Source organism: Pelophylax lessonae (genome assembly GCF_965119305.1).
Source record: "Pelophylax lessonae genome assembly, chromosome: 10".
NCBI classification, from domain to species: Eukaryota; Metazoa; Chordata; class Amphibia; order Anura; family Ranidae; genus Pelophylax; species Pelophylax lessonae.
The window spans coordinates 213,288,696-213,303,682 of record NC_138777.1 but is presented as its reverse complement, the minus strand read 5'-3'; the positions used below and the strand labels follow the sequence as shown (position 1 = coordinate 213,303,682).

Here is a 14,987-nt window from a genome sequence, read left to right as displayed (position 1 = left end):
ATAGCACTGATTACTGTAGTAATGTCACTGGTACCCCCAAAAGTGTCAAAAATGTCAGTCAAGGGTCCGATCTGTCCGCCGCAATGTCGCAGTCCCGCAAAAAAAATTGCAGATCGCCGCCATTACGCGTAAAAAAAAAAAAAACACCAAAAACAACAGAAATCTTTCCCTTAGTTAGTAAACGCGATAACTTTTGCGCAAACCAATCAAAATACGCTTATTGTGATTTTTTTTACCAAACATAGGTAGCAGAAAACAAATTGGCTAAAAATTTTAAAAAAATTAGATTTTTACATTTTTTGGGGGGGAATTTCATATAAAAAAATGTGAAAAATATTGTTATTTTTGCAAAATTGATGCTCTTTTTTTGTTTATAGCGCATGATCAAAAATCGCACAGGTGATCAAATACCACCAAAAGAAAGCTCTATTTGTGGGAAAAAAAGGAGGTAAATTTCGTTTGGGTACGACATCGCACGACCGCGCAATTGTCAGTTAAATTCGCACAGTGCCGAATCGCAAAAAGTGGCCCAGACATATGACAGCAAAATCCTCCGGTGGTAAAGTGGTTAAAAAAAAGAAAAGCGTTTGAAAGACCGCTGTGCAAATACCGCGTGACATAAAATATTGCAGCGGTTGCCATTTTATTTTTTAGGGTCTCTGCTAAAAAACATATAATGTTGGGGGGGTTCTAGGTCATTTTCTAGCAAACAATACTGATTTTTACTTGTAAACAAGAAGAGTCAGAGACCCGCCTGGTATTAAAGTGTTAGAAGCGGACCCTCTAGCACCTATGGACTCTCCTTTCCTGCTGGCCCTCTTTATACAGAAGTGGCCCCGCCTCTTTCTTGTTACAGCATGTCGGCTACACCCCTTCTTCTATAGGAGCACACGGCTGCGGCTCCACCCCCTCCCTTGCCTGTCACCGCCTCTCCCCTCTGAGTGTCACGTGTTCTCTCGCTTCTCATGTTGCCGGACACGCCCTCTCTCTAGGAGTCAGAGGCGAGCCCCCCCCTTCTTTGCCACGCCCCTTCCTATTACGGTGCGCTCGCCTGTTGCTCGGTTCAGTCGGTCACGCCCTCTCCACCCTCCTCCCCCCTGTAGGGATCACGTGCTGCGGTGGGCGGGCTCCGGCACATGCGCGGTGCGGTGAGCGCGCAGCAGAGAAGATGGCGGCGGCGGGGGAAGCGGCATGATCGGCCTCACTCATTGAAAGTGTCCGCCATGGCCTCCCCGAGCGCGCAGGTAAGGTGTCGGCGGGCGGGTGTCCCGGGACTGCCGGGGAGGGGTCCGGCCTCATGTCTGCCTTCTCACCGGGCCCTCTCCGGGATCCCGAGCACACGTGGGGCCCCTCCCCATCCCCCACACCGGGGCAGTATAGAGGGAGGGGCCACCCCGGGGTATTCACTACAGAGAGGGGGGGAGGGGCGGCCCGGGGTATTACTGAGTCATAATAGAGGGGGGAGGAGCCCGGGGTATCGGAGGAGGGGGCAGGGAGAGGTTTTAGAGGTGGGGGAGGGGGAATCTGGGGTATTAATGATGGAGGAAGTGGAATCATTGGGGGTGTAGATCCTGGGGGGGCATTTTGGGGTACTGATGGCGGAGGAGGGGGAGACGTTCCGGGGGTTCCGATGGAGGGGGGGTTCCGGGGTATTGATGGAGGAGGGGGAGATGTTCCGATGGAGGGGGGGGGGCGTTTCGGGGTATTGATGGCGGAGGAGGGGGAGACATTCTGTGGTTCTGGTGGAGGGGGGGATGTTCCGGGGTTCCGATGGCGGGGGAGAGGGGGGGCATTCCGGGGTATTGATGGCGGAGGAGGGGGAGATGTTCCGGGGTTCCGATGGTGGAGGGGGGGGGGGCGTTCCGGGGTTCCGATGGTGGCGGAGGAGGGGGAGACGTTCCGGGGTTCCGATGGTGGAGGGGAGACGTCCCAGGGTACTGATGGCGGAGGAGGGGGGAGACGTTCCGATGGTGGAGGGGGGGGCGTTCCGGGGTACTGATGGCGGAGGAGGGGGGACGTTTTGGGGTTCCTATGGAGGGGGGGGCGTCCCGTTCTGGGGTACTGATGGCGGAGGGGGAGATGTTCCGGACTGGTGGAGGGGGGGCGTTCCCGAGGTACTGATGGCGGAGGAGGGGGGAGACGTTCCGGGGGTTCTGGTGGAGGGGGGGGGACGTTCCGGGGTTCCGATGGCGGAGGAGAGGGGGGGCATTCCGGGGTATTGATGGCGGAGGAGGGGGAGATGTTCCGATGGAGGGGGGGACGTCCCGTTCTGGGGTACTGATGGCAGAGGAGGGGGAGACTTTCCGGGGTACTGATGGTGGTGGAGGGGGGGCGTTCCAGGGTATTGGCAACGGCTGAGGGGGGACGCTCTGGGGTATTGGCAGCGGGGGGGGGGGGGGTTGTAGGTCATTGTTGGGGGTGAGGAGCAGTTGTTGAGTATTTGTGGAGGAGGGGAGATTATCTGGGGTATTAATGATGGAAGAGGGGGTCATTCCCAGGAGTTGTTCTGTGATGGTAATGTTGGGGGAGGGGGGTCATTTTTGGGTATTAATGGTGGTGAGGGAGTTTTTCTTGAACATTAATTGGGGGGGGGGGCATTTTGGTAAAATGGCGGAGCAGGAGTGTTCTGGAGTAATAATGAGGGAGGTTCTTGGGTATCAATGGGGGGGGGGAGGGGGGTAATTGTTTGGTATTATGAGGGAGGTGGGGGGAGATTTGTGGCGCCTGTACTGTAGGTTTGGACTCTATCTGTGGATTGGAGCTGTCAGTAAGGAGCGTTTCCTCCCATGTGATCCCTCTGGTTACAATGTAACGTCCTCTCACTTGGATACAATGTGATGTCATTTCCCTGGATACAGGAAGTTGCTGTCTTTACTGACCAATCAGATTCTATCAGGAAGTGATGTGGACCTCTGGCTGGTTCTGGAGCTCCTCCCTCTCCTCCATCCTGGCACTTCGCTCTTCTTATAGTTAAAAGAAGTGCGGAAATCAGGGGCGCTTCTCTATCAGAGGGAACCCTCAGGGCGGCGCTCCTTCCATGGACATCTATAGGTGGAATGTACGGTGTCCTCATCCCTGCTCTGTGATTGGATCTGTCATTGTCCTATCATGTTCTCTGAATGCCACTCACCTCTCAGGTTTAATTCTGCTTCATTGCACCTGTAAGTGTACATAAAGAACTAAGAGTGAATTTACCCACCCCCCCTCTTAGGATTTGGGGAGATTTCCCTTCACTTCCTGTCCCCAAGACCCCAAGGGTGTTGGGGTTGTCTGGCAGCCATTGCCATTGATTTAAATAGACCTCTGTACCCGATAACGGGGCGCTTACAGTGATCAGCTGTTAAGTGGTATATAATATATTGCAGCTTACCAATCATTTGATGTGGTGGCTGAATTATTATTACATTTTTTATTTTTTTTTTTAGGCTTTTTTCCCCTTCTGTTTTATTTCCACCTGGTGATCCAGCCGGTTTTTCAACAAAACGAGTCGTCCTGCAGGTGTATCGGAGTATTGAAACCCCATTGAAGCTCCACTGCCGGGGGTGCTTACAGTTATCAGATCTTCAAGTGGTAGTTAAGGCAGAAGGTGAATTCTATGCAGTAAGATACAAAAACCTTCTGTGTGCAGCAGCCCCCCCTAATACTTACCTGAGCCCCATCTCTATCCAGCAATGTTGCAGGAGAGACTCAGCTGCCCGGGACTCTCTCCTCATTGGCTGAGACAGCAGAGGAGCACCATTGGTCAGTGAGCCAATGAGGGGGCTGGGCCTAGCCATGGCTTCGTGTCGGAATGGACTCAGGGAGCTGCGGCACGGAGGTGCTGATATCACAGAAAGTGAAAGAAAACCCCAAACTTTGGATTGTCCCAGGAATTGGGGGGTTATCTCACAATGGGGACACTAGTTCTGGTATGTATGGGAAGGAAATAAAGGGGACGTCTCCCTAATGTGACACAGATGGCAACAAAAATGACTGACTGGGGTTATAACTAGCGATCGACCGATATATCGGAATCGGCCTTTGGATTTACTGATATTTCAGGAAAGTGCTGTACCGGAGTGATGTCTGCAGCTAGAGGCATCACCCCGGTATCGGCGTCCATAGTGGACGGTCGGCTGTCTTGTAATGACAATTGATGCGGCTGAGAAGCCTCTCGGCTGTCATTACAAGGAGTGGGAGGGGACGCCCCCCCCCCCCATCCTGCCGCCTTCCGTGGCTCACCCCGGGTCTCCTACCTGCACAGCCGCCATCTGACCGGGTCTCCATTTTTTAAATTCGGCACGGAGTACCCGGAAGTCATGACATCACTTCCTGGTACTGGCGGCGCCGAATTAAAAAAACTGACAGCATTCAAAACAGCCAAACTTGGCGTTTTGAATGCTTTTAAGTGCAGAGGAGGGGTTTGGGGTATTTTAGACCCCCAGATCCCTCCACAAGAGTACCTGTAGACATTAAAAAAAAAAAAATGTAATGTCCGAAAATATCGGCCGATATCTGATGACCAAAATATCGATATTGGTGTTAAAAAAAACAATATTGGTCGATCACTAGTTATAACCCCCCATTACTTCAAAATAGGGGGGGGCTGCCTTTAGTCCTCTTGTAACATGTAGAAGACACAGATTAAGCACAAGATGTATGTGTGAAACGCGTCTACGAGACTTTATGCTGGTGTCTTTGGTGTCATCACTTGCAACTTTTTGGAAATAAAGGTATTTGAAACCTATGGGAATCCCTGGATGTGCGGCTAATTCTTTTCCTACAAGAAGACACAGATTGCTCAGACTGGGGGAGGAAGAAGCAAAAACCAGGGGCCATTCGCGCTTAATAGAAGCATGCTGAGCGGAGGGGAGAGCGGAGTGACAGATGAGCTGTGCGCTGCTTCTCCTTTGCAGGTCCAGGACAACCTGGGCTCAGAGGAATGGCTTTAGGATGCTGGCCACCAGACTGAGGACATCTAGTGAGAGAGAAAAAGTACTGCAAGGTAAACCTCTGGATTGAGGGTTGGTTCACACCACAGTTTCTGCTTTTCAAATGCATTTCTTTTTGATGCGTTCCGGTGCGTTTTGCCCTCTTTATCTCATAAGAGGACGTGCGTTTTTTGATGCGTTCCGGTGCGTTTTCCCCCCACTTTTTTTTTTTTTTACTTTTATCTTATGATGACATGCGCGTTTTTGGTGCATTTTGCCAAATTCCATGCAGAAAAAAATTCAACATGTTCTACTTTTATTGACTGCACTGCTGTGAACTAGGGCAGATGAAATCGATATTCAACACTGTCCATGCATTTTTGATGCAAAGTAAAAATGCAGTGAACTGCATCTGGTGAGAACCAATCCTGAGCTCTCCTTGACATTGGAGCGTTAATCGCACTGTTCAAATCCATGCGACGCCGACTTTGCAGTGCCGCCGCAATTTGAAAAAGTAGTTCCTGCACTACTGTTGGTGATTTTGGGTGCAGCTTGAATAGACCTCTGTGCATGAAGCCGCACAGATGTCTTCAAAGTTGCACCTGAAGTCACATTGGCATGCAGCTGCGATTTTAGGTGGCGTTGCACAATTTTAAAGCTGCATTCAGTGTGAATGAGGTCTGAAGGCGAATATTGCTGAAGAAGCTGATTCGTTTTTAATGGACTATTCAGTTTTATTTTGGTTTCTGGCCGGGGTTCTGCTCTAAATTAGTGATCGACCGATAACGGTTTTTCGTTGCCGAAACCAATTTTTTTTTTGACAGGTACTGTGGTGTCTAAAAGACCCCAAACCCCTCCTCTGCACTTAAAGTATTCAAAACGCCAAGTTTGGCTGTTTTGAACGCTGTCATTTTTTAAAAATCTTGCGCTGAATACCTGGAAGACAGCCGACCGTCGGCTATGTACGCCGGTACCGGGGTGATGCCTCTAGCTGCAGACATCACTCCGGTACAGCACTTTCTTTCCCGAAATATCGGCAACCTTAGGGGCCAATTCTAATACATCGAGGGCCGATATGCACTTTTCCCGTTATATCATCTGCTTTGCCGATAATCGGTCGATCACTACTCTAAACTCCCATCTGTTTGTCTCCATGGGGAGATTTTCCTCCATTTCCTGTCTGCTGGAACAACAGGAAGTGAGGTAGTCTGTACAGGAGGGGGCTGTGGTGAGTACTCCAAATTCTGGATGTACCATCCTGTTCTGTCCTCTCCAGAATAAATAAACCCCTTCCACACACACTCTAGTATTTTATTCTTGTTCGATCGGCTTTTTGGATATTCACCTTTTCGGGCGAGCTGTAGATGTTTGCAGAAAACCAATGAGCTCCAAACTTCTTGTACTAAGCGGTCAGCTCGCTGCAGGAAGTTCAGGGCTCGCTGGATTTCTGGCAGCTTTTGTAAAGAGACCGGCACACAGTGCTAAAACATATAAATTATGACCGGCTTATCCACCCCCCCATTACTAAAGCCCCGTACACACTCATCGATTGTTGGCCGTGAATTTTCGGCCAATGTCCGATCGGCCGATTGTCGGCTTGTTAGTATGATGCTTCCGACAACCGACTGCGACTTTTCGGCCGAATAAAATCTGGTGTGCATGCTATAAAATTTTTGTTGTCTTTCACCACAACGGCCGATTGTTCCTCAGTCAGTACAGATTTCGGCAGACAAAAATCTGATGAGCAAGACTGGGCATGCTCAGAGAAGAAAAAACACACGGAAAGTAAACCAGAACATGACATCACTTCTGAAGTTGGTTTTTGTTGGCCGACAAAATTTGTGTGCAGTCTAGGCACATTCCAACCAACACAACAACACTGGACAAAAGACGGCCGATCGGTCGGCCGATGATTGTTGCGTGTGTACGAGGCATAAATCTCCCCCCTTCCCCACACTCCTAATGGAGATCTATGGTCACAGCATACACTTTAATTTTTTTTAACACCAGCATTGTAATAATGCATTACAAACAATTCTTTATTACTAAAAAATCCAATATAAGTTTACATGAAAAATCTCGGAGAACTGCCCCAAAATAATAAAAAGCCACCAAAAAACAACCCAAAATAAATTCTTCTGTTCCTGAGGATGGCAGCGATATTTTATACAGGTGCATCTCATAAAATTAGAACATCATCAAAAAGTTTTATTTATTTCAGTAATTCAAAAAGCGAAACTCGTATACATACATATAAATATATAGATCGATAGATTCATTACACAGAGTGATATATTTCAAGCATTTTTCTTTTATGTTTGATGATTATGGCTTACAGCTCGTGAAAACCCCAAATTCAGTATCTCAGAAAAAAGAATATTATAAAAGTCCAATAAAAAAAAAAAAAAAAAAAAATCAGGGTATCGCTGTGGTTGATTGGCCAGCAAACTCGTCTGACCTAAACTCCATAGAGCAGAGATTCCCAAACTACGGTCCTCCAGTTGTTCAGGAACTACAATTCCCATCATGCCTAGTCATGTATGTGAATGTCAGAGTTTTACAATGCCTCATGGGATGTGTAGTTCTGCAACATCTGCAGGGCCGTAGTTTGGAAATCCCTGCCATAGAGAATCTGTGGGGTATTGTCAAGAGGAAGATGAGAGACACAAGAGCCAGATGAGCTGAAGGCCGATATTAAAGTAACCTGGGCTTCCATAACGCCTCAGCAGTGCCACAGGCTGATCGCCCCCATGCCACGCCACATTGATGCAGTAATTCATGCAAAAGGAGCCCCGACCAAGTATTGGGTGCATACTATACTGTACATGGACATGGCTTTTTTTTTTTTGCAAACATTTCTGTCTTCAACTTTTTTATTGGTTTTATGTAATATTCTAATTTTCTGAGATATTTAAATTTTGGGTTTTCACTAGCTCATCAAAATTTAGAAGGAAGAAATGCTTGAACTCTATCACTCCGGGTGTAACGTATCTATATAAAACGAGTTTCACTTTTTGATTTGAATTACTGAAAACAATGAACTTTGTGATGATATTCTAATTATGAGATGCACCTATGTGTTTGTACGTACCCACAGTATAGCCAAGAAAAAATTGCACATTTTGCTCACCCCAAAAAAAAAAAAACACAGACACTGATACAAATTGTATAAAATCCTTAAAAAAAAAAAAAAAAATTCTTCTTCTTTGACCCTTAACCCAAACAATCCTGGCACTGACCGAGATCAAACATTGATCCAGCTATATTCATTTTTTTTCTTTTTTATACATTATATATCTTATTCCCTGCAAAGAGAGAAAAATACAATGTATCTCTCCGTCCATTCGGAGCGAGAGACGGGGACTGTGATAACCAATCAGAGGCAATCACAGCAATCAGGTGACCCGAAACATGGCGTTCCAGGGCTCCCAGTGAGAGCCCGGGCTCCGTTCTGGGAGCGCGTTTCCAGCACAAAGGATACGCAGAAATTGTATATCAGACTGAATATTGTATGGCCTGCCTAACCCCTTCCCACCGACAGTATGCATATACAGGGCCAGAGTTTCCACTAGACCAGGGATCCTCAAACTATGGCCCTCCAGCTGTTGCAGAACTACAGATCCCATGAGGCATTGTAAAACTCTGACATTCACAGACATGACTAGGAATGATGGGAATTGTAGTTTCAGAACAGTTGGAGGGCCATAGTTTGAAGACCCTTGCACTAGACCAGTGATGGCAAACCCTGGCACCCCAGATGTTTTGGAATTACATTTCCCATGATGCTCATGCACTCTGCATTGTAGTTGAGCATCATGGGAAATGTAGTTCCAAAACATCTGGGGGTGCCAAGGTTCGCCATCACTGCACTAGGCCCTGTAGGTATGTTTGTGGTGTTTTTTTTAACCCTTTTTGCTGCCAGGTTGTACGGGCCTGACAGCGGGGGTGGTGGTTCTCGCACAGTCTGGTGGTTGCAGCTACCAGGAGTGTGTGTAAATCTGACAAAAGCTGTGCTGCTGCCTGATTGCTTCCACACACCCCCAGTCCTGGCACTCCGCACCCCCGCCAGGTAATCCGGACTCCGCTTGCCTATCTGTGGGCCTGACATGGCAGGTCTTTTAGACCCTGTATTGGCACTTTTCCACTGCAAGTACCAGCTTGGCCCTGCTTGGCCCGGTTTGCTTTCCCACTGCTGGTACCGCATGGTATGGTGTTGGAATGGTTCGGTACGGTATGGTTTTTCTTTTCCACTAAAGTAGTACTAAAGTTAAGTGGGTGGGATAACAACGGGGTGGGTGGGATTCTCTGACCAATCAGTGGCTAGTAGTGACTGCATGCAAAGGATTGTGGGATATGGTACCGGGTATGGTACCTCTTGGAACCACAATCGAGGTGGTACTGTTTTTTGAGAGCCGTACCGTTCGGTTCCATGCAGTGGAAAAGCGCCGTTGTACCGTACCGAACCGTTCCTACACCGTACCATGCGGTACCAGCACTGGAAAAGCACAAAAGCGAGCCGAACCGTTCGGTTCCATGCAGTGGAAAAGCGCCGCCGCGCCGTACCGTACCGAACCGTTCCTACACAATACCATGCGGTACCAGCAGTGGAAAAGCACAAAAGCGAGCCGAACCGTTCGGTTCCATGCAGTGGAAAAGCGCCATTAGTCTCATAAAAGAGAACCTGTCACCTAAAAATCATCACTGTCATGCAAAAAGTTACACCCAACACATAAATCCCCCCCCCCCTCTCATATACGAATGTAATCGCATGTGTCGGGGGTGCCTACATGTGAAATCGTTGATTGCGATACAAGTTGCATATCACTGCACACGCCGGAGTGAGAGCAATAATTCTAACACCAAATCCCCTCTGTAAAGCTAAACTGATACCTATAGGGGGGGTTTTGAAGCATTGCATATAGAAAACATAGGGTACCCGTATTTCGCCATTTCATGGGCGCACTCACACTTCAAAGTATAACAACGTGTTGGGTATCCATGAAAAAACACAATCTATCTGGTGTAAAATATGTTTGCTGTATCAGCAAAAAACATTGATATACAGAAGTCCATACAGTAATAGTCCATAGGTTGGCAAGATCAGAAATGTACAGGAGGCAGCTGTCCTCAGTCTAGCAAGCATGAAAAAGAGGGATTAAAGGAAGTGCCACCTAAGTGTAGTAATGACAAGCAATTTGTTGTCACACAATATTCACTCACAGGATGTAAGTGTTTAGTAGGCTCCTCTTTTATATTTTACCAAAAATTTGGGTAGTTTGTTGCGTTTGTTTGCCCTAAAATTCACTTTAGTGTGTTATTTACATAGAATTCACTGCCTATAGGCTCCAGAGATGTAAATCTGGCCTTGCACAAATGTGCAGCCCAACAGGAAAAAAAAGCCCAGTTCAGTGAGGCCACATTATATGCGTACTGTCAGGGAGAAGTGGTTAAGCTGGCAATTCACGATACGGTCCGTTCTACACTTTATTGACACAAAAAATATATATAAATATTTTGTACAGAAACGGGATTCCACTATTATCCCCTCTCTGTGTTTTCTCCTGTATCCATGAATTCTGATTGCTGGCAGACTTGTATGGTTCAGCAGTGGATTGGAAACATATCTAGATTAGCAAGCGATTTAGGTCCTAGTGGCCTAAAATGTTCTGATATATATATATATATTAGGGATCGACCGATTATCGGCAAAGCCGTTATATATCGAGGGCCGATCTGCACTTTCCCGGATATATCGGAATCAGCCCCTGAGGTTACCGATATTTCGGGAAGGTGCTTGTACCAGAGTGATCCCTGCAGCTAGAGGCATCACCCCGGTACCGGCGTCCATAGCCGACGGTCGGCTGACTTGTACTGACAACTGGGCTATGTGAGATGATTACAGCCACACACACCTACACAGGTTGAACTGGATGGACTATTGTCTTTATTCAACCTCACCTACTATGTAACTGATGAGGCTGAGAAGCCACTCGGCTGTCATTACAAGGAACGGGAGGGGACGCCCCCAACCCTCCGCCCCCCCCTGCCAGCTTCCCCGCCCCACAAGGAGACCCGGGCAACCAGCCTGCACGGCTGCCAAAGACCCGATCAAAGCCGCATTCAGCTCTGATCAGGATTCCATGCAAAAACCCGGAAGTGATGTCATGACATCACTTCTGGGTAACGTCTCCAGATTTAAAAAAATGACTGCATTCAAAACTGCCAAACTTGACGTTTGAATGCTTTTAAGGACAGAGGAAGGGTTTTAGGGTCTTGTAGACCCCCAGATCTCTCCACAAGAGTACCTGTCAAGAGTTTTTTTTTTTTTTTTTTTAATGTTTTTAAATACCGGCACATATCGGCTGATACTGATATGCATTGGCCAAAATATCGGTATCGGCAATGATAAACCGAAATAGTTCAATCACTAATCATATATAATATTCCACAATACTCAGAGTGACAAGTAACTTCGTCACTTCATCGCATGATGGAGGAGCTTTTTTGTAATTGTCTACTTTGTATTCATCACTGGACTTTTTTTTTTTTTTATCATATTATCAGTGCTTTTGGATTTTCACCTATTTATCTATGCCTGAATGGGGTGCTTCAGCCTAGCGCTTTATGTGTGCCACATCCCTAGTATTAGGACAAAGAAAGTGGGGTTCCCCTTGTGGGACTTTAAAGGCACATAAAATATATACTGTGTAGAAAATTATATGAAAAGAGTATTGAAAAATATAAATTTTATTGTAAACACAAATAATAATTAAAAACAGTACAGGCAAAGGAGAGACAGATATATCAACCGTAGTAGTCTGAACTAAAACCCAACATGTTTCGAAGCCAAAGGGAAGATTTTGCTTCTTCTTCAGGGGAGGGGTTCAAACGGTACTCTAATGAATAAAAAAGTATAAATAGTACAAAAACCATAAATTTTGGGGGGTTTTTTTAAGGAAGGAAGATATTTCAACATAACTTTATAGAGTTTTATACAGTTATTATAATAACAATAGTGACGAGTACTTCTAGCCTAGTCTAGAATAACCATTTACCATCTTACTTATTGCATTTTTGACTGCAAGGACACTCGCACCCACCAGATGTTTTTAACCGTGCAGGCTACCTGAGTACAGTTATTTTCTCAACCCTGTAAGTACTCGTCACTATTGTTATTATAATAACTGTATAAAACTCTATAAAGTTATGTTGAAATATCTTCCTTCCTTAAAAAAACCCCCCAAAATTTATGGTTTTTGTACTATTTATACTTTTTTATTCATTAGAGTACCGTTTGAACCCCTCCCCTGAAGAAGAAGCAAAATCTTCCCTTTGGCTTCGAAACATGTTGGGTTTTAGTTCAGACTACTACGGTTGATATATCTGTCTCTCCTTTGCCTGTACTGTTTTTAATTATTATTTGTGTTTACAATAAAATTTATATTTTTCAATACTCTTTTCATATAATTTTCTACACAGTATATATTTTATGTGCCTTTAAAGTCCCACAAGGGGAACCCCACTTTCTTTGTCCTATTTATCTATGCCAGGATGAGCTACCAGCCCGGTGCCATAATCCAAATTATAAAGAAAAAAGGGAAATGTTTGTTGGAAACTAGCTGAACATTAATAAAAGTGCTAAACTTTCAAAGGCACATCATAAGATATGAGAAAAGAAAAAACACTCGCGCCAACGTGTGTTTAAGGAAAAAAGAAAATTATTAAAACTATCCCCACATCATAAGATAGACTTGATACACGTAATTATTAAAAGAGAGACTTGTATTACATACATTTTAAAATCACAGAGCAGGGGATGGGAAACCTCCATACTCCATTAAAAAGTTTCACATCATAAGTCCCAGTTCACACTTATGCGATGCGGGAAGGCTGCGAATTCTCAGCCTGTTCCCGCATCGCAAACGCACCCCTGGCAGTTCGCACTGCCATATGCGATACGCTGGGGGTTTCAATTAAATGTTAACGACACCCCCAGTTTGATCGCATATCGCAGTGCGATCTGACAGTTCGCACAGGATCGGATCGCACAAGTGTGAACCACTGTGCGATCCGATCCTGATGCTGCTGGAAAAAAGGGTCATGTGCGAGTTTGGTGCGGATACAGTGCAAATTCAGCCATACAAAGTGTATGACTGAATTCGCACCGCACATCCGATCGCATGTAATGAAGGAGCAGTGCGCTCCGAATTACATGCGATCGGCGCACCCGCAGTAGTGTGAACCGGCCCTAAGAGCCGGTTCACACTTCTGCGTGTGCCGGGTTCGCATGTCATGTCGGAGCGCACTGCTCCGACATGACATGCGATCAGCTGTGCGGTGCGAGTTTAGCCATACAGTTTGTATGGCTAAATTCGCACCGCACCCGCAGCAAAGACGCACAGGAGGCATTTTTGCTGCCGCATCAGGATCGGATCGCACAGCGGTTCACACTTGTGCGATCCGATCCTGTGCGAACTGCACGATCGCACTGCGATATGCGATCAAACTGGGGGTGTCGTTAAGATTACATTGACACCCCCAGCGGATCGCATATGGCAGTGTGAACTGCCGGGGGTGCGTGTGCGATGCGGGTACAGGCTGTGAATTTGCAGCCTTCCCGCATCGCAATAGTGTGAACCGAGCCTAAAACAAACAAAAAAAGACCACATATCATAACATTACAACAATATGGAGATATATAAATATTCAGGAATTGATCTGATTATCAACCAATACTTGACTTTATGAGGTCTGTCTGATTAGAGGTCAACGCGTTTCGACACTAGCTTCATCAGGACCAACAATAATCAAGACATTTCTTAAGGTGAAAAGATAACTGGAGTTAGTGGCTAATAATACAACAATGTACAAAACAAAGAAATATCAAAACGCAACCAAAAATATATTAGTTGCGTTTGCATGTATATTTAGTTAAAAGTGGTCAAACGTTCTCCATATCATATATTTATCTATATTTGTTTGGGACTCATCACATTATGGATATGTGTGTATATGTGTGTATATATATAATATAAATATATTTTACAGTAAGACCCCGTTCACATTTAGGTCGCTCCAAATTAGGGGGCGACCTGTGAAGTCGCGTGCAGCGCGACTTGCACGGACTTCACATAATGGAAGTCTATGCAAGTCGCTCCGAGGTCGCCCCGAAGTAGTACAGGACCCTTTTTCTAAGTCGGAACGACTTGTGTCGCTCCTATTAGAACGGCTCCTGTACCGCACAGTGGGAGCGACGGTGCGTGACTTGTCAGGCTGACCAAGTCGCCTGACAAGTCGTACCAGTGTGAATGGACACTTATACATTATGTTGACACCATCACCTGTTTTGATAATTCCTATTATATTTAATGTGGATCGGTATAAAGCACCTTTTTATTATTGCTTAGCATTTACTTCCTGCCCATAGCTCAAGTATGCATACAGGAGAGTGTGCTCAGCTGAGAAAACTCCTCCTCCTCCTCCCCTGATGACTCATGGGATGTATGACGACATTTGCCTAGGCAGGAAACCAGGAAGTAACTGAAGAAATGTAAAAAAAAAATATATATATATATATAATATACTTTCCTATCTGTTTACTAATGCTAGCAGCATGAGGATTAAAAATAATCAGTATTTATTTGGAGTGGGAAGTTCCACTTTAAGGTGACCATACAGTATGCAATCTGATTGTACAATCTCCGCTAGATCTACCCTCAATTATGTAGTATAGGACCTGCCTGATTGGTTACAAAGTGAAAGCATTGTTTAGGTTTGTTTTTCCTTTTTACATGGTTTTGGTAAAGGAGAGTTTATAGAAATTGTATGATCAGATTGTAGAGTGTATGGCCAGCTTTGGATTTACCAGAATGACATTCGGACAGACACCTACACAATTTGTATCAGGGCGGCCCTTGTTTTACCTATTTGATAGCAAATCTAATGAAGATTGTGTAATTAGATTATATAGTGTGTGTGGATATCCTTTAGCCCCGGTTCACACCAGTGTAGCTTTGAAATTGCACTTCAGTGTGATTTTAAAGCCGCAGATCAGTGAGATTTGCACCTCCAATTTCA

At 45.7% G+C, this 14,987-nt stretch overlaps 1 protein-coding gene across 1 annotated transcript in view; it reads left to right on the top strand.

Annotated features, from left to right (window-relative positions):
* Positions 1-1,099: 1,099 nt before the first annotated feature.
* Positions 1,100-14,987, top strand: part of USP10 (ubiquitin specific peptidase 10) — a 101,686-nt gene continuing 87,798 nt past the window's right edge. The window contains exon 1 of the mRNA XM_082270408.1: positions 1,100-1,244. Coding sequence (XP_082126534.1) covers positions 1,137-1,244 — 108 coding nt within the window. The 5' untranslated portion in view covers positions 1,100-1,136. The remainder of the gene's footprint in view (positions 1,245-14,987) is intronic.